The sequence below is a fragment of the Macrobrachium rosenbergii genome, chromosome 4, assembly GCF_040412425.1.
Source record: "Macrobrachium rosenbergii isolate ZJJX-2024 chromosome 4, ASM4041242v1, whole genome shotgun sequence".
Classification (NCBI taxonomy): domain Eukaryota; kingdom Metazoa; phylum Arthropoda; class Malacostraca; order Decapoda; family Palaemonidae; genus Macrobrachium; species Macrobrachium rosenbergii.
In genome coordinates this window covers 31,805,636-31,824,899 of record NC_089744.1, presented here as the reverse complement: position 1 = coordinate 31,824,899, position 19,264 = coordinate 31,805,636, and the positions used below count along the sequence as shown (strand labels likewise).

Here is a 19,264-nt window from a genome sequence, read left to right as displayed (position 1 = left end):
AGCAGTCTCCAGCCAAATCGGAACATCCATCAATCTTCTTGGCGAGGGCTCTGATTGTCCAGTCTACAAAAGTGAAGACCTCGTAAACCTTAAAAATGTTCCTGACCAGGTGATCGACTTCCATCGATGAGAACATTATCTTCGCCGACAAGAAGATTGATTGACGTGACGAATCGATAAGACTGGAGAAGTCCCCTTTGGGGGAGGCAGCGACTCCCAAAGAAGGAGCTTCTCCGGTGGCGTAAGACAGATACCTCCCATGAGAAAGCCGAGGGGGGGGGAAAATAGAAAACAGCCTTGCCTTGTTCCCTATTCTCAGAGAGCCAAACTCCAACTTCATTCAAGGCCTTTCTTGAATAGGAGGAAAGGGCCATCTTGGGGAGCCTAGAACTGTCAGGATGGTTCCTCATCATGAAAGTTGAGGCAGGTGAGATGGGGGCAGCTGGAGTAAAAAAGAAATACTTGTGAAGAACTGTGTAAGCTAAGGGAGCAGGATCCTGGTCTAACTCCTCATCATCCAAGGAGACTGGGGACAAAGACAAGTCTGTAGCTGCTTAAGCTGCAGTAGGAGCCCTCTGTATAAAGCCCAAAATGTCATCAAGTTGCCACTGAATGGGCGTCGAAGATGGATCATTCACAGCGGGCGAGGAAGGACCCGAAGCAAGCAGCTGAAGAAGTGACGCCGGGCGCTCGAGAGCTGGCACCAAGCGCTCGGGAGCTGGTGCTGGGCATTCGTGTGACGACAGGCACCTAGAAGAGGACAATGGACGCTTGGGCGCCAAACACTGCCGTTCTACAAAAGGGTGATCAGGAGAAAAACGTTTCAGGCTGTCCCAAGTGCTACAGGAAGGATAGGGGCTGCGAAGAGGTTCCTTAAACTGCTTATAAGGCAGCGGAGAAGAGCGGTCAGCATTGGCTGCATACCTCTTCAAAGGCCGAGACTTGTTTGGGAAGCGTCATTGGCTCCCTTGTCAGGACTGGAATTCTCTGAACCAGAGGACAACTGCTGCATATCCATAAGGACGCCTTTCCAACGGCTGTCTGTCAAAGCCTGGGATCGATCACCAGGCTCGACTGAGGGGGTAACTACCAGTGGGCAAACCCCATCGACCTCCCTTGGACCTCCGGTATGACTCCTCCCAGGTTTAGGGGAGTATGACAGGGACCTTCGTCTAAGAGAACTGGCAGGATGAGTAGCCACCTCCTCCACTAACACTGCACTGTAGTGTCACTAGTCACCTTGTCCACACATACTTTGTCCATTAGGACCTTTAGGGATGCCCCTAATTCAGCCACAGTATTTACTACCAGATTGAATTTCTGATCGAATCTGGATTCAAGCTGGCAATGGGATCAGGTTCGGAAGCATGGGAGCCAGACATAGGAGTAGGTGGTATAGTAGGAGGGCTGGGAATGGGAGACAATATAGGAACAGGGGAAGAGAGAATAAGCACATTATCTACAATACAGGCAGTCCCCAGTTATCGGCGGGTTCGGTTATCAACGATCAGGTTTTACAGCTCTTGCCTAGTGATAAAAATCGGCAATTTTTGGAGCTGAAAACCACCAATTCCCGCTTATCGGTGCCGATAATTGGGTATTGGCGCCAATACATACCTAACAGAGGCGCCAATAACCGAAAATCGCCGCTTTCTGTTATCGTCACGCCGTCAGAACGGAACCCCTGCCGATAACTGGGGACTGCCTGTACTAGTCTTAGGTGTAAATTCTAGGCTAGCTGAAGCCCTACCTTTGGCCCTTGAAGCCACCTTTCTCTTTCTATCCCTCTCAAGCTTATCCAAATGTGCTTTCAAAGTCTTCCATTTTCTATCATCCCAGTCCTTGCACTTGTAACAAGTAAGTTCTTTAGTACACACTTGCGCCATGCAATTAGTACAAAAAGTATGAGAATCATAAGAAGCTTTCATAAGTCTGGTCTCACAGCCTTCGCTACAATAACGAATACAGGAAGAACTAGAGTTCAGCATAATAAGGTCAAAAGAGGTCTCAAAAAGCCTAAACTAAAGCTAATAAGCTCGAAGGCTACCAAGAGTAAGTACTTCACTGAATCCTGGAGAAATATCAACCAAAAAGCAATGAAAAGCAAGCTGCTGCATACAACCGAGGTTCAGTTAGAAGCCGGCAGAAACGAACTGAGCTCTTCAGCTATATTGTTGTTGTTGTTCCCCAATAGTGGGGGGGGGGGCTAGTCACCCAGACGAAAGCAAATGAAGTGCTACCACGATTTTTAAAATTTAAGCTGCTGAGCGAGTTGAAACTGTAGCTATGTAATTACAGTATTTGGTAAGTTACTTATATGAAACTTAATTATAATAAGAAAAACTGGACATTCCAATCTACATATGATATTTTTATAATAAAATAAAGTTTGTTCATACTTACCTGGCAGATATATATATAGCTGTATTCTCCGAAGGGACCGACAGAAATTCAAAAACTTACGGCACACGCAGTGGGGCCAGGTGGTTAGTACCCAATCCTGCCGCTGGGAGGCGGGTATCAGGAACCATTCCCATTTTCTATTCAGATTTTCTAGAGCTACGTCTCCTGAGGGGAGGAGGGTGGGTACTATGATTATATATATATCTGCCAGGTAAGTATGAACAAACTTTATTTTATTATAAAAATATAATTTTGTTCATGAGACTTACCTGTCAGATATATATATAGCTGAATCCCACCATTGGAGGTGGGAAGAGACAGAATAGGATTTAGGAAACAAACATATATAGGCGATTGACGCCTTGGTTCCTTACCTGTTAGCATTGCTGACTTCGTGATTACTGTCACCCAAGTCTGCTTCTGCTTTACTAGAGTCTCCAGCGAGGTAGCGACCTATAAAGCCGGTGAATTCTAGATGATCTGTCAACCGGGGCGAGACCACAATGTGACTAGACCATATGACCTTATTGTGAGGGCAAGCGACAAACGAAACAACCACCTGACCAATCCTAGTTACGTCATGAAGTCATAACATAAACTAAGGACTGGGACGACCACCCCCGGTGGCGACCCAACAACCATAAAAAACAACACCATAACTAAATTTAAAAAGACACCTAACCATTAACTATAGGAGAGGATGAGAGTCGCTTTCTGCCCCCAAGATCGTATTTGCGGAAACGTAAGGCCCTAGCACACAGCAATTCTCGTAGGACGTCTTTACTTCAGTAAGGTAATGTGAAGCAAACACAGAATTGCTTCGCCAAAAAGTGGCACCCAGAATGTCATCGAGAGACAAGTTTTCTGGAAAGCCACTGAGGTAGCAATGGCTCTCACTTCGTGAGCCTTGACTTTCAAAAGGCTCAAATCCTTGTCTTGAACACTGGAATGGGCATCTATAATGGTGCTTCTTAAAAAGAATGCCAGAGCATTCTTAGAAAGAGGTATATCAGGCCTCTTAACCGAGCACCACAGATTGTTAGAAGGACCTCGACAATCCTGGGTCCTCTGTAAGTAAAATTTCAGAGCCCTGACAGGGCACAGGGTTCTCTCTGGTTCTTGTCCAGTGATCTCCGTCAAACCCTTAATCTCGAAGGACCTGGGCCAAGGGGAAGACGGGTTTTCATTTTTAGCAAGAAACATAGGGCTCAGAGAACATACCGCATCATGGCCTCTAAAGCCTATAATCTTGCTGATAGCCTGAAGTTCACTAACTCTCTTCGCCGTCGCCAGAGCAGTTAGGAAAATAGTTTTTCTGGATACGTCCTTGAAGGATGCAGAATGTAGAGGCTCGAATCTTTTAGACATAAGGAATTTTAGAACAACATCTAAATTCCACGAAGGCAACTTAGGGAGAGCTACCTTAGAAGTCTCAAAAGACCTTAGAAGATCGTGAAGGTCTTTGTTGTCCGTTAAGTCGAGGCTTCTATGCCTAAAAACCGCTGACAGCATGCTTCTGTAACCTTTGATGGTAGGTACTGCCAGCTTTAATTCCTTCCTCAAATAAAACAGAAAGTCGGCTATCTGGGACACAGAGGTTGTGGTCGAGGAAATTCCCTTAAGCTTGCACCACTTCCTAAATATGACCCACTTCGACTGGTACACTGCATTGGAGGAGGCTCTCCTGGCGTTGGCGATCGCCTTAGCCACTGGTCTTGAAAAACCCCTCGCTCTGACCAACTTTTCGATAGTCTGAATGCAGTCAGACTCAGAGCGGGAAGGTTTTTGTGGTACCTCTCGAAGTGGGGTTGTCTGAGAAGATCTATTCTCATGGGAAGCGTCCTTGGGAAGTCCATTAAGAATGTCATGACCTCTGTGAACCACTCCGCTGAAGGCCAAAAGGGGGCGATTAATGTCATCCTCGCCCCTTCTGAGGCCACAAACTTCCTGATGACTTCCCCCAGGATCTTGAATGGGGGAAAGGCATACAGGTCTAGACCCTTCCAGTCCCAAAGGAGGGCATCTACTGCTACTGCCCCTGGGTCGAGTACGGGAGAGCAGTACAGAGGCAGCCTTGTCGTCCTTGACGTTGCAAAGAGGTCCACCAGGGGACGCCCCCAAAGCTTCCAAAGCTCCTGACACACCTCTGCATGCAGAGTCCACTCTGTCGGAAGAAGTTGACGCTGCCGACTGAGAAGGTCCGCTGCACGTTCTTCTCGACCCCTGCAACAAACGCTTGAGAAGCGTAACTTGTCGAGAATAGGCCCACAACAGGATCTCTTTTGCAATCAGGAACAGGGAGCGAGAACGAGTACCTCCTTGTTTCTTGAGGTACGCCAGGCCCGTGGTGTTGTCCGAGTTGATCTGAACCACCCGCCTACAACTAGATTTTCGAAGAACTGAAGAGCTAAGAGAATCGCTCCCCAGTTCTTTTTTTAGATTGATGTGCCAGGACACCTGTTCCCCTTCCAGGTGCCTGACACTTCCTTCCCCCTGTGTTGCTCCCATCCCGACGTGGGCGTCCGGAAAACAACACTAGGTCAGGGGTTCTGAAGAGAGAGAGAAACCCCTTCTGCCAATTTTATGGGATCGAGCCACCACCTTAGATGGTCCTTGGCAGAGAGAGAGATCTTCAGTCTCCTCTAGATCCTCCTTGTTCGTCCAGTTGTCCACAAGGAAAAACTGGAGGGGTCTGAGATGCAACCTCCCCAGGGAAACAAACTTCTCCAGCGATGAAATGGTCCCCAGCAGACTCATCCATTCCCTCACCGAGCATGTTTCTTTCCCCAGGAAGGCCGAAACTTTTTCGAAGCAGTGCTGCTGACGTTCCTGGGATGGAAAGGCTCGAAAAGCCACTGAATCCATCTGAATCCCCAGGTAAAGAATGGACTGAGAAGGGATCAGATGTGACTTCTCGAAATTCACTAGAAGTCCCAGGGACTTCGTCAGCTCCAACGTTGAATGCAAGTCCTCCAGACACCTTTCTTTCGACGAAGCTCGAATGAGCCAGTCGTCTAAATAGAGCGAGATCCTTATGCCCGCTACGTGAAACCACCGGGCAACATTCCTCATCAGGACTGTGAAAACCATAGGAGCCGTACTCAGTCCGAAACACAGAGCTCTGAACTGGTACACTCGTCCCCCCAGGACAAACCTCAAAAACTTCCTCGACCAAGGATGAATGGGGACATGAAAATAGGCGTCCTGGAGATCTAGCGAGACCATCTAATCGCCTGGTCTTAACGCACTTAAAACTGACTGAGACGTCTCCATCTTGAACTTCTCCTTGACGACAAAATGGTTCAGTCTGCTGACGTCCAGGACTGGTCTCCAACCCCCTGACTGTTTTGGAACCAAGAAGAGACGATTGTAGAATCCTGGAGACTCCAAATCCAGGACTTGCTCTATGGCTCTCTTCTCGAGCATCTGTTCAAGCAGATCGAAAAGAATCTGTTGCTTCTCTGGGCGGTAAGAGGGCGACAGATCCCTGGGAGTTGAGGACGGGGGGAAATTCGAGGAACGGGATCCTGTAACCTTTCCCGATTTCACTGAGGGACCAGGAGTCCGCCCCTCTTACTCTCCAGGCTTCCGAAAACAAAAGAAGCCTGGCTCCTACTGGTGTCTGGAGGTCTGGTGAGTCATTTCTTGCCCCTTGGAGAGGCCTCTTCCTCGAGGAAAGGATTTTGAGGAGGAAGCTTTGCCACAAAGGGCTTCTGCCTCTTGGCAGCTAGTCCCTGAGAAGACGTGACGGACATTAGGACGTCTGGAAGACTGCGCGAGGAGGTCTTGTGTAGCCTTCTCCTTAAGGCTGGAGGAGAGATCCTTGACTAGCGGCTGGGGGAAGAGATGGCTAGAAAGAGGGGCGAAAAGCAATTCCGCCCTCTGCACAGGAGAAACTGACTTTGCTGCAAAATTGCAGTATAAAGCCCTCTTCTTCAAGAGGGTCGTACCAAAGTGAGCAGCCAGTTCATCCGCGCCATCTCTGACGGCCTTGTCCATGCACGACAGCACACTGGACAGCTCCCCCAGAGAGATAGAGTCTGGACTCCGAGTCCTCAAGTCCAAGGCCCCCAAGCACCAATCTAAAAAGTTGAAGACCTCCATAGTCCTAAAAAGGCCTTTAAGATGATGGTCAGTCTCTGAAAGCGTTCAGGTCACCTTAGCTTAAGAAAGGAGAGCCCTCCTTGAAGCGTCGACGAGACTCGCGAAGTCGCCTTGGGAAGAAGAAGGGACTCTGGAGCCAATTTCTTCTCCAGTCTCGTACCATATCCCAGCCTTCCCGCACAATCTAGAGGGAGGTAGGGCAAAGGAAGATTTGCCTTGAGTTTTCCGATCTACCATCCACGAACTGACTTTCTTGAAGGCTTTTTTGGTAGCGAGCAATGTCTTCATCTGAAGGAAGCCGGGTGATTTCCTCACCTTCGACGAAGCTAACTGCAAAGGGGGAGAGAGAGGAGCAGAAGGCTGAAATTTATCAGGAAATAATTCCTTCAGCATACTGGCCAAAACCTGATAGTCCGATGAAGACGACAAAGGGGGCTGTTCCTGCTCTGCAGAGTCCTACTCTTGAGACAACTCTCCCTCTTCGATGGGAGCGACAGGAGAGTCTTCCGGGAATTGAGGAAGACTAAGACCTTGAGGTCCGATTCGGAAAAGAGACCTCTTCTTGCGCGAAAGAGCAGAAGAAAACTCTGGAGCGTCCCGCACAGAAGCATCCTGCCGAGCGTCCTGACGAGCGTCCTGCCTCGAATGCTGCCGAGCGTCCTGAAGAGAGTCTAGATGAGAGGGGAGAGAAGCGTCTTGCCGAGCGTCCTGAAGAGCGTGATGAGAAGCCAGATGAGCGTCATGCCAAACGTCTTGCCGAGCTGCAAGAGGGGCGTCCTGACCAGCAAGAGAAAAGTCAGGATCAGCAGCCTGAGGAGCGTCACGACGAGGCAAGGAAACCCGACGATCCGACGAACGATGAGGGCGACCAGAACTCGCAGGAGAGAGAGACGAACGAAGAGCAGGAGAGGGAGACCTCTTAGACCTCTTAACGGGCAGCGTCAAATCCTTGCGGCGCCTACGAGGTTCAGACTCCTTTGCAGCAAGAAGGGAAGCCAACTGCCGCTGCATGTTCTGGAGAAGACGCTTCGAAGGAGAAGACTCCCTCTCAGGAGAAGGGCTGCTCTTATGAGAAGAAGAGGGGGAAGGGGACGTCCTCCTCCTTCTACCATGGGCGACGACAGCTCTCTTCTTGGGGCGACTGGGACGCTCAAAAACGTCCTCCTCGGAAGAAGTCCTGGTCCTCTTCTGCGGCGGCAACTCGTGTAACCACTCAGGAGAAGAAACGAGTGCTCGAGAAAGAGGAGGAGAAGCGTCCTCCTCTGCGAAGCTTCTCTTGAAAGCTCGAGAGTCCACCCGAGAACACGACCCCTTGCGTGGAGAGGGCGCCTCAAAGGACGAGAAGCAATCCTTAAGGACGCGTGCGCGAGCACGATCCTTGGCAGCCTGGGAAACGACAACATGGCCTGCCGAAGGGACGCCAGATCGGTGGGGGGTCCCCGTAACCCTCTTGCGGCTTTCGACATGCCCACTCCCTGAGTCCTGGGAGTTCAGCAGAGGTCCAGGCCTAGAGGCATTATAGGGCCGATCTGACGCCCCCTCCACAACACTAGGGGGATCACTGCACTTCACTACACTCTCTATCGCCAGCACTTTCGACTCCAAAGCACGAATGGAGTTCAAAATCTGCGCAAGGGCATTACCTTCCGCAGACGCAATCACAGGGTCCGAAGGCGACACTACAGGGAAAGGTGAAGCATTAGAAGGGTTAACAGGTGACAAATTAATACCCTGACTCCCACCAGCAGACACACTCCTGGAGGAAGACCTCCTGATACGGTCACGCTCTAACTTGCGTACATAAGAGTCGTAAACCTTCCAATCGGAATCAGGCAAAGACTCACACTCCTTGCAGCGATCATCCAACAAACAGACATGCCCTCTACATCTCATGCATACTGTGTGAGGGTCTACCGAAGCTTTCGGTAGCCTCACCTTACACTCCTTCACAACACACACCCTGAAACTAGCAGAACTAGAACCAGACATAGTGTTCAAAGAAAAGCCAAAACCAAAATCAAAACAGTCCACAAAAGCGTATGCCTATCCACAAATCCAAAGTCAAAAACCAAAAGACAATCAGAATACTCAACTGGAAAAGTTTTCGAAATCCAACGACGGAGGTATTGACAACAGGTGTTGACAATACCGGCGACAGAGAAAATCTGAATAGAAAATGGGAATGGTTCCTGATACCCGCCTCCCAGCAGCGGGAATGGGTACTAACCACCTGGCCCCACTGCGTGTGCCGTAAGTTTTTGAATTTCTGTCGGTCCCTTCAGAGAATACAGCTATATATATACCTGACAGGTAAGTCTCATGAACAAACTATTTTTTAAAGAAACCATCATCTAGTGCATTTGAGCCAGTGACTTCAACATCTTGTGCATGTTGAGAGAGAGAGAGAGAGAGAGAGAGAGAGAGAGAGAGAGAGAGAGAGAGAGAGAGAGAGAGAGAGAGAGAGAGAGAGAGAGAGAGAGAAAGGTGAAGCATGATACAACTTCAACTGAATTGCTGATAGAAAGGGAAGAGGATGAAAAAGAATGTACTGATGACCCTGCCCTTGTATTATCCTGTGTTCACTTCACCATAATTAGTGTTAATTTTAGCTATTCACAACAGATCTTAGACATTTACTGGTGAATACAGTACAACATGCAGGCTATGGCATGTACTGCTTTTCTTGACCTAACAATCTGAAACATTCATTGTTTTAGTAATTATTCCAAACTAACTAATATTATGCACATGTTTACTGTGTTGTGTTAGGATGCACATGTTTACTGTGTTGTGTTAGGAAAGTTATTGACAAATAATCACTGATTACCACTCCTGAGACTTTGCATAAGCTAGGCTTATGCAATATTACAGTATTATGGAGTTTGGCTATGTACAGGTACTGGTATTCTATGGCAAGCATTAACCTAACCAATATCTAAACTTTGCCATGTACAGTATATTTCAAGCCAAATTATACTGTACATGGCAATGGTAATTAACTGATTTGCATATGTTAGCACATCCAAATATTAAAAAACTCTAACAAAATCATGAAAAAAAAAACTAATTTACCTTTACTGTTGTAGTTTTCTGTGTTTGTGCATTAACCTTCTCAATCAGGCCAATGAGATCATGTTCTGATAGCTTGCCTCCAATCTGTCCTGTAGTGGCCATTTGTACAATTATTGATTCCACTTGCTTACCCTTTTCTGGCTTGGCTACCATGATGGTGTTTACTGCAAATAATAGAGTTACGTTGTGTGGATATGTGACAATGTTTCATGCACCACTAAATTTTCAAGTTGTAAAAAGTTCCTTTAAACATCAGTCATAAATATAAACTCATTATTTATACAAATCCATTTGCAGCACACTGGAAAACAGTCTAAAGAGTGGTCACATGAAGAACTTTGTTCAGTTGTGATTTTTGGAAGGATGAAGAAGTGACTGTTGAACCCTAGTGGTACGACACACTTTGCTTCTTTCTCAAGAATGCATTTGACCTTGTGCTTAGTGCCAAGAAATTCTCACTGTTGTGGGCAAAATCAAAAGGCATCAGTTGAGGGCAGAGTGGACAATTTGTTTCTCTCGGAGGGCAAAGTGATACCACACCTCCAAGATCAACTACCACCTGTGGCTCTCCCATCATCTTCTCCAATGTACTCCCATATCTCCAAAGACAAGCCACAACCAAAGGATATGCCATTAGAGGGGGGAAAATAGAACTTCATCTTCACCTTCTTTCCCTGTAGGGGGGTATTGCCATCAGTGAACCTCATGCAATGCACTACACACATTACTTAAGGTTCTTTGCAGCAGCCCTTCGGCCCCTAGCTGCAACCCCTTTCATTACTTTTACTGTGCCTCCAATCATATTCTCTTTCTTCCATCTTACTTTTCACCCTCTCCTAACAACTGATTCATAGTGCAACTGCGAGGTTTTCCTCCTGTTACATCTTTCAAACCTTTTTACTGTAAATTTTTGTTTCAGTGCTGAATGGCTTAACAGGTCCCAGCACTTGGCCTTTGGCCTAAATTCTATATTCTATCTTCACCTTCCTCAAACTGGTGACTTTCCCCATTTGGACAAGAGGGCAACCTTCATCCTTTTGCTTGGAAAGCTTCCTTAGGCATACAAAGAGCTCTGGTAGGGTCTTATACTCTGAAAAAAAAAGATAACTGCTGACTCAGAGGGGATATAAAGCCTTGGAGACTGGCTTAGGAAGGACTTATTACTTAAGGACTTGTGTGCCAGAGTAGGCCTTGAGGGTGCAGGAGGGAGCAAAGGCAATTCCCTGTGCCAAAGATCACTGCCCTGGTAGCCAGCCATAAAACTGAGATTCACCCCTAAACTCAGGAAAGATAATAATGTAAAAGTTTATAACACAATTCATGAATTAGCAAGAAAATTAAATCCCAAGAGATCTTAATGCAGCAACCCTTTTCCCATGATAACACTGGTCAGCCAGTACAAAAAAAAGTTAAGTATACCTTAGTTTTACCAGACCACTGAGCTGATTAACAGCTCTCCTAGGGCTGGCCCGAAGGATTAGACTTATTTTACATGGCTAAGAACCAACTGGTTACTTAACAACGGGACCTACAGCTTATTGTGGAATCCGAACCACATTATAGCGAGAAATGAATTTCTATCACCAGAAATAAATTCCTCTAACTCTTTATCAGCCGGCCGCGGGAACTGAACTCCGGCCCATCGAGTGACAGTCTGAAGCTCAACCGACTCGGCCAACAAAGGGCTATCTCAAAGTAAGGACAGGACCATTTCATGTGCAACCATGATATCTCCTAAGAATATGGAGGCCCTCTGACCAAAGAGTGTTAACGCCACTGAAGACCGCCTATTGCCATTAATACTTAAAAGAAAGGCTCTCCCTGCAAAATAAATTCATACATGTCTAGCTTTAATGGATAAAAAGAGAATCGACCAGGTGAAAACGAGGCCAAAGTCACAGCCTATTATGTCTGCAGTTACAGAAGGTGATAAGCATACAGATAACATCAATGTATCTGACAAAGTTCCCTTAACCATTGGTCTGATAAAGAAAACCCTTAACCATTGGTCTGATAAAGAAAACCCTTAACCATTGGTCTGATAAAGAAAAAAATGAAGAGTGCCTGTGGGACAGTCATAAACAAGGCTCATGCCCCCATCCTTCCACTCTCAGTACAACAGGATGGTTGATAACTTCCCACTGGAAGGATGTAGCTTCTAGATGCCAAAGTTTCATAATCCCTGCATAGTTTGGCTACAAAAGCTTTCTTCAGAGGCTGAAAAGAAGACCCATTACTTCAGCAAACATAGCTCCAGCCTGAAGCGCTTGATGGTCTTCTACTGGTTCCTTATAGAGTCCTCCACCATTAGCATCCAGTAGAGTATTTCAAAATGTCAAACCTTAACTCTTGGAAGGGGTATGAGGCAACCCTGGTGTACTAGCAGGCTTCAAGATGCTTGAAAAGGTGGGTGGCACAACTTAGGTGGGCAACAATGTCTGACTAGTACCCCTTAATCCTGGGTAGCAGCAAGTCAAACAACCTGCGATTTCAATCTCTAGTGAAGACTTGATGTTCCTCGGTGTCACATACACGAGGCACTTCTACTCCATCACACTATTCACAGTTGGATGAATGACATCCAAAATCAGTACTGTAAATTCTTGAGAAATGATTACAGTTGGGTGCCCACAACGACCCACCAGGATCCCAGAAACAAACACACTAATCACATAAATAATGGGCTCAATCACATCTAAAACAGGGGATACCAGGAAATTCAAGTCCCCAGGTCTCAACCCATGAAGATGAAAACCCTGAAGATGAGGCATATTGGCACTTACTGGCAGACAAGCAACCAACCACAGGCATGTGGAGCCACTATCTTGACGAAAGACGTCGATGATATGACTGAGGAATATTGAGCTGCATGCCATGCACTTAACAATGTGCATATGGCTGGCAATAACTATTGGTACGTGGCTTTTTGCAGAGCAGTGAACACCCAAGTTGTTTTTAAAGGAAAAAGGTAGCCCAAGAACTGCTAAGCAGCTCAACTCCATTGGCCGGCAGAACCAGTAATGAAGCAGATGGTGGAGAGGCAGAGGCTGAATCAAAGAGAAAGTTCAGCAGGATTCAAGAAAGGAGGCTAAACAAGCAAAGGAATGGTGAAAGCAGTGACTGGATCCCAGCTAGCAGATTATTTGCAAGATCCAAATAGAAAACCATGTAAAGACATTTGGACAGTCAGAGCACAGAAAATCCCTAGGTCTTAGGCCATATTCTCTAAAAATATTGTACATGCAATCCTTATATCTTTTTTTACATCTGTATAAAAATCTGGTCTTCCATATGGCTACTATGATAGAATATACAGTAACATGCTGATGCATCTCACATGAAATGTTAATTTTGCTATGCTTAATTAAATACCACTTCCAGAATTTAATCAGACACTAAAACTACAGTACCTAGTTACCTACATCTTGCTCTTGCTTGCTGATCCAAAACTTGATTCAAAAGTCCATTAATAGCCTGCTGTTGTTGCTGCATTCTCTCCCGCTGCTGTTCCTGTTGTCCCTGAAATTTTAAGTAAACTTTTTAATGACAGTATATTGCAAAAAATTACAAATTTTAAAATTAATTTGTATTTTTTCTAACTATACAAACCTGAGGTCTTTTTATAGGAATTACCTTCAGTGAAGCTGGAACCAGCTGTTGAACTTTTAACAAAGTGGTAAGGTAGTTAACTACCTACTTTTGACCCAGGTAAATTGTGTCAGCTTGAGGGGTGGCATGAGGTGGGCATTAAACTATAAAAACCTCAGGTTTGTGTAGTTAGGAAAAATACAAATTACTTTTAAAATCTGTCATTTGTTCCTACACGATACACAAACCTTTCAGTCTTTATATAGGAGGACTTACTTATTGGAGGGAGGAAGCTGGGTAAGTCTCTGAACTGACTAGTAGTTCACCACACCCAGGTCTTCTTCCTGATCAAGAGATCAAGGAAGAGGACCGTGCCTCTGACAAAATGAATGAAGAATAATAACTGTATGTTATGTTCAATTGTCAGACTTCTGGGCACTTCCTCAAATAGACGGGTTGGAAGCAACATCATTCAAGAAGAAAGGTTAGGGGGAATCTTGTTGTAAACAATTATGCAGCCATGTATAAGCAATGGGTTCACATTGTCTGTCCCTCTCCCCCCTTGCTAGAGAGAGGGAAGGATTTGCTTCTATACATCTGAAAGATTACAGAAAGGATACTCAATTATATATAACTCACCTGCATCGACACCCGCTCCAGCTTGACAGTTCAATAACCTACCCTCTGCCTGCAGGGAACGATAATGTTGAAGGAATGAGGGAGAGGGAAAGGACCAGCCACTCAACACATTCTCTCATTCACAACTGTAAACTTAGGTGAGATGCTACACCACAGGACCCAAGGAAATATGTCCAGGGACATGTGGGCAATATCCTGAAGGCAGAAGGAGGTGAAAGTGGTCTGACATGACCACACCCCTGCCTTCAGAACCTGAGGAACCCAGGATTGGCTCCATGTCACTGCCATGTTGCCCAATGGCTCGACAGGCAACCACCACTGGCAGCAACTCGTGGAGGGGAACGCTGACCCTAGTGTTTTTCTCCCTTCTTCTTTCCCTCGTTTCACTTTCCTCTATTGGACTGAAAGGGCAGGGGCGTGACTGCACTTTCTTGGTAGGGACAGAAGAAGGCTGGGTCGTTCCCCAAGCGCCCTTAGAAGTCTGGAACTTCTTAGGACCTGAGGAACTGCTAGCTGAACCTGAAGGTTGGGCAGTAGCGACACACTAAGACCTGGAGGCCTTTGTCACTACCTGGTGGACAAATCGGTCGTTATCCTTGACGCGACGTTTGTCTACTACAGCATCTACCTCTTCTCAAGGAAAGAGAGAGGTAGAACCTAGCACCGGTCCATTCCAAAGACCCAAAGCTGAGTCTGGGCCAACGTGCTTGGTGATCCGAGAGAGGACAGCATCCCTCCTCTTCAACACCAAGTTGGCCCACAGGTTTGCTGTCTGGTGGGCCAGGTAGGGGCTGGCCCTACCCCCTACTGGCACAGTCTTGCAAAGGTTGAGTCCTCGACAGGGTTAATGGACCCCCTGAGGCTGCAATCTTGGACATTATGAGGGACCCCAGGTCCAACCAGGAGACTGCCTCGAAGGCTGTCATTGCAGTGGTTTCCAGGGTTGCTGCTTCTTGTTGCGTGTAAGACTACGTCTTCTGCTCCAAGCTGCTGCAGTGACACACCTGGAGCTAGGCAAACCAAGTTCGGGTCGACCTGTTTCGTCAGCAGTGGATCTGTCGAGGGCACATAATATTTCTTCTGGTGAGGCAGAAGAGGGGGAAGTAGCTTCGCCGAGTGGTTCGATCGAAGGGAACTTTCCTCCTAAAAGACAACAGAGTTAACCTGATCTAATACACCCTCAGGAAGTGAGGACCAAGGCAAGCCTACAGAAACTCTGGGTTCCTTCTTGGGGCCCCAGTAGACTTCTAGGCCAGAAGGATAATTGATGGATGTTGCTGTGGTCCCTTCCGCGAGACTGTTGTGTTAACGAATCAACACAACTATCTCCGAAAAGGTCCTCCATATCTTGAGTGAATCTGTGTCTCAGGGAAGAGGACCCTCAGGTCCTTCCGATATGCAATCCTCCCTCGATACTCTCCCTGTAGGTGGGAGAACCTCACCAGAACCCCGGCTCCCCAGTCAACCACCTGGGCATAAGAACTGGTAGGTCCGAGAACCTTGTCTGCTTCGTAGGTCCTTGCGTTTCCCGGTAAACCCCCAGGAAATAAAGGAGACAGGAGAGGGGGAGCAAGTATCCTTACGTTACCTGTCCTGCCGGAAACCACAGTACCGACGGGAGGCAGGCCGAAAGCAATCACCAACCCGCGGTGGAGATGGCTTCATGGGTATAGGAGAGCAGCTCCTGTCGCACGAACGCGAAGGGGGGCTGTCCCGAGGAGGGCAGAGGCTCATGTGGACGCAAGCAAAGGCTCTTGGAAGGTGAGCGAACCCGTTCACATTCGGGCCGGGGAGAGCGGTAGCTCACTCTCGGGCAAGAGACTGTCCCGTCCCCCCCAACATACTTCAGTCGTCTTTGGGGCCTCTGCCCCTTGCCAGAAGATGACTGTAAGGCGGACCTCCTTGACGCGACTCCCAGTAAGCAGACCCCTGGGTCGACAACACCCTCGCGGGACCCTTGATGTGTACTCGGCGAGTAACAACAGGGGGAGGGGAAGCCCTGCTTGCTTGGACCCTGCCCTCTCTCGTGTGCCTGAACCAGAACGTGGACTGGTCGAAGAGACTTGAGAATTCCCAGAAACCTGACCCCTTTGAGATATGCTCGCCCCCTTGGAGGTCTGTGTACTTGAAGCTTCCGCAGTACGCAAAGGTTCCGCGGAAGACCTCTCTGTTCGAAAGTCCAGGGAGATTAGAATATAGGCAGGCACAGCACTACACTTAGAGCCAGAACTCCGAGCAGAAGTGCCAGGTGCTTGGATCTCCTCGGAGGTCTGAGCACCCTCGGCTCCCAAATCAACGAGTCTCAAAGAAACTCGTGACACAGCCCCTGAGTCCGAAGACTGGGGAGAGCCAGCGAAAGATCCCTGTGTCTCTCTCGGGGAGAGAGACACCCCTTCGGAAAACCCAGTGTGGGACTTCTTCCGGGAGGGAGAAGCAACCTCCTTCCTCCACTTGTGGGCTTTGGAAGAGGAAGGGGAGGAGCAGAAGCAGAATAAGACAACGATGAAGATGATGACACTCTCCTTGATCTTTTCTTGGACTACTACTTCGTCTTCGCCTTCTTCAAGAGGGTGTGGAGGATCTGCTCCCCAAGGTTGGAGAAGTCTCCAGAACAGACACCCGGGGAGCAGGAACGGGCACCGTGGAGGCCACGGCAGGAGCACTACTGCCGGGGTCATCAACGTGGGGTGCATCAATACTGGTAAAGGTATTAAGTAGTTGGTTGTCATTGTGACAGTTGACGTGATGGCTGTCGTTGAGGAATCAATCACAGGAGAGGGAGCAGGGACGTGCGTGCAGGTAACTGAGGATGCCCCTCATCGAAGGGACTCCTTGGAGACCAAGAGACTGCCAGGTCTCCCGGAGTTCTTCCACTTCCACGCCTGGAACAAAAAATGGGTTAGGGGGGCCACCTCCATTCACACCAAGGGAGACTCATCTCCCCCTTGGGCAAAAGGAGGCCACAGCAGGGAGGTTGTTATGGTCTCCAGTTCCCCAATGATCTCCTCCCGACGAGGTGAGAGAAGACAACGAAGGGGAACCCCTACTGAAGGAGAGGTAGCAAGACATGATAGTTTCATTGGGGGAATGGAAGCATCCAAAGGATTACTCGCCAAGAATGTCATCGGGGGCGTATTACCCAGATGACGACTTGGGGAGCTTCTTCTGGTACTTCCCCCTCAACGAATACTTCTTCCATTACTCTGGAGTCCAGTCATGGCACTCCTCACAAACAGAATCAGAGCCACGCTCAAATCCCCTGCACGACGTGCAGAGGAAATGAAGATCTACATCAATAGGGGAACCATAATGGCTGCAAGCCTTATCTGCGGTACCAGGGCATTTGTGCATGGTAACTGGCTTGCGCTCCGATGCCTTAGATGACTCATGGGTTTGCTCTATATTAAGCAAGCACACAAGGGCATAAAAGGCAAGCAACAAAAGTTAACAATCCCACTGGGAAAGGTGATGTCCCCTGGAGAACACAGAGAAAGCAAAAGCAAGCAGGGCAGAAGGCAGCGAAGCACATCTACTGACAAGGACAGCCAAAAGTAGAGTAAGGCTCTACCGACCAGGCAGGTGGACTCCCACCTGATCGTTAAGTAGTTAACTGCCTTTCCGCCTTGTTAAAAGTTTAATGGCTGGTTCCAGCTTCGCTGAATGTAATTCCTACATAAAGACCGAAAAGTCTGCATATCGTGTACGAACAATTAATACTGTGCAGCAATTACATGTCAACTTAAATTAAAACACAGGAATCATCTTTATAATTATATGCTAACAAAGACTGCAAAAATGTCTCTTGTATCAATTCAAATTTTCTTACTTGAGCTGTAAAAATTTAAAAAAATCAATATTTAATACTGCACAAGGCATTCACTTGCATATACCTTTCTTAACAAGTCTTTTATTGGAATAAAAAAGGGCAGTTCTTTGATAGTAGGTCTGTATGGGGTTCAGTACCTTAAAAAGATTTCAAAAATACAAAAAATATGTAATGTCTGGATATTCCAGACACTAGCCATTAGACCTAGGGGTAATTCTATATATTAGCTCCGCCCGTTTTTATCTTTTCAGCTGGTTTTTTCTACACTTTAAGGGGTTCTGATACTGGTGGTGCATCTGTTTGTTGTCGGCCAAATGGAATGTCCCTTCGCCTTTAGTACTGGCCCCGGGGGGGTTGGGTACCCCTACATTAACAAGTTATTGCACTTGCCGGACGGGATATGAACCGTTCGAAACAGACATACCCGTGCTCTGTCTTGTGACGATCGCGTATGGAAACCCCTTGTTGGATGGACTTCAGGGTTAATTACAGGTTAATTACACTCGAGCACCAAAAATTAAAGGTACATTCATAATTAGCAACCAAAAAACTATAGAAAAAGTTAAGTTAGAAGGCAGTTGCCGCCACAGAGCTACTATATAGTTCTACCAACCTAGGTTGTGTAACAAACAAGATTGGGTAACCAGACCTACCTTCACCTAACCTAACCTTGGATGCTGTGCCCTTACCGGGCAAGGGGTTCGTCTCCCCTTGGACCTCTTCATCCAAGAGTCTCTTAACCCTCTATCTCTTCCGCATAGGCTATTACCCCATTTGTTTTTCCAAAGCAGAAAACGGTAGAACTATATAGTAGCTCCGCGGGGGCGACTGCCTTCTAACTTAACTTTATAGTTTTTTGGTTGCTAATTATGAAATTACCTTTAATTTTTGGCGCTCGAGTGTAATTAACCTGTAATTAACCCCGGAAGTCCATCCAACAAGGGGTTTCCATATGCGATCTTCACAAGACAGAGCACGGTTCATATCCCGTCTGGCAAGTGCAATAACTTGTTAACGCATGGGTAACCCCCCCATCCCCCCTGGGCCAGTACTAAACACGGCAAAGGGACATTCCATTTGGCCAACAACAAACAGATGCACCACCAGTATCAGGACCCCTAAAAATGTAGAAAAAAACAGTTGAAAAGGTAAAAACAGGTGCGGAGCTAATATATAGAATTACCCAAAAAACTTACAATTACCCTCATGTCCTCCAAATCAGCCAGCCTATGTTGGACACAAGAGTGCAGCAGGGTTTTCAATCATGCTAGTGTAGTAAGGATATTCAATGTTACTTGGGGGGTTCGGCCCCCACCACCACAGCCAGGTCAGGGCACGGCGCCCTAAGTGAGGTTAGGAAGGTAAGGTCTGGTTATGTCAGGACCTGGCATTCTAGGAAAGGTTACGTTTGTCTACGTCTGCGGATTCTGTCCCGTCGTTCTCCACTCGCCCCAAGGCTATGCTGACCTAGTAAGTCACGCTAGACGGGCTCAACCCGGCATGGGGCTGTTTATTGATGCCCAGCTTCCCCGAAATGCATTTCAACTTTTATTTTGTATATTATGCTCAAAATATGGCTTAGGCCTACAGGCTAGCGACTGAAGTTTTGCAGTTAGCCCGTCTAACTTACTA

At 47.2% G+C, this 19,264-nt stretch overlaps 1 protein-coding gene across 1 annotated transcript in view; it reads right to left on the bottom strand.

Annotated features, from left to right (window-relative positions):
- Positions 1 to 19,264, bottom strand: part of PDCD-5 (programmed cell death 5) — a 36,925-nt gene that overhangs the window by 16,898 nt on the left and 763 nt on the right. Inside the window, exons 2-3 of the mRNA XM_067093104.1 lie at positions 13,002 to 13,098; positions 9,580 to 9,743 (exon numbers count right to left, since the gene is read on the bottom strand). Of these exons, the coding sequence (XP_066949205.1) occupies positions 9,580 to 9,743; positions 13,002 to 13,098 (261 nt within the window). The remainder of the gene's footprint in view (positions 1 to 9,579; positions 9,744 to 13,001; positions 13,099 to 19,264) is intronic.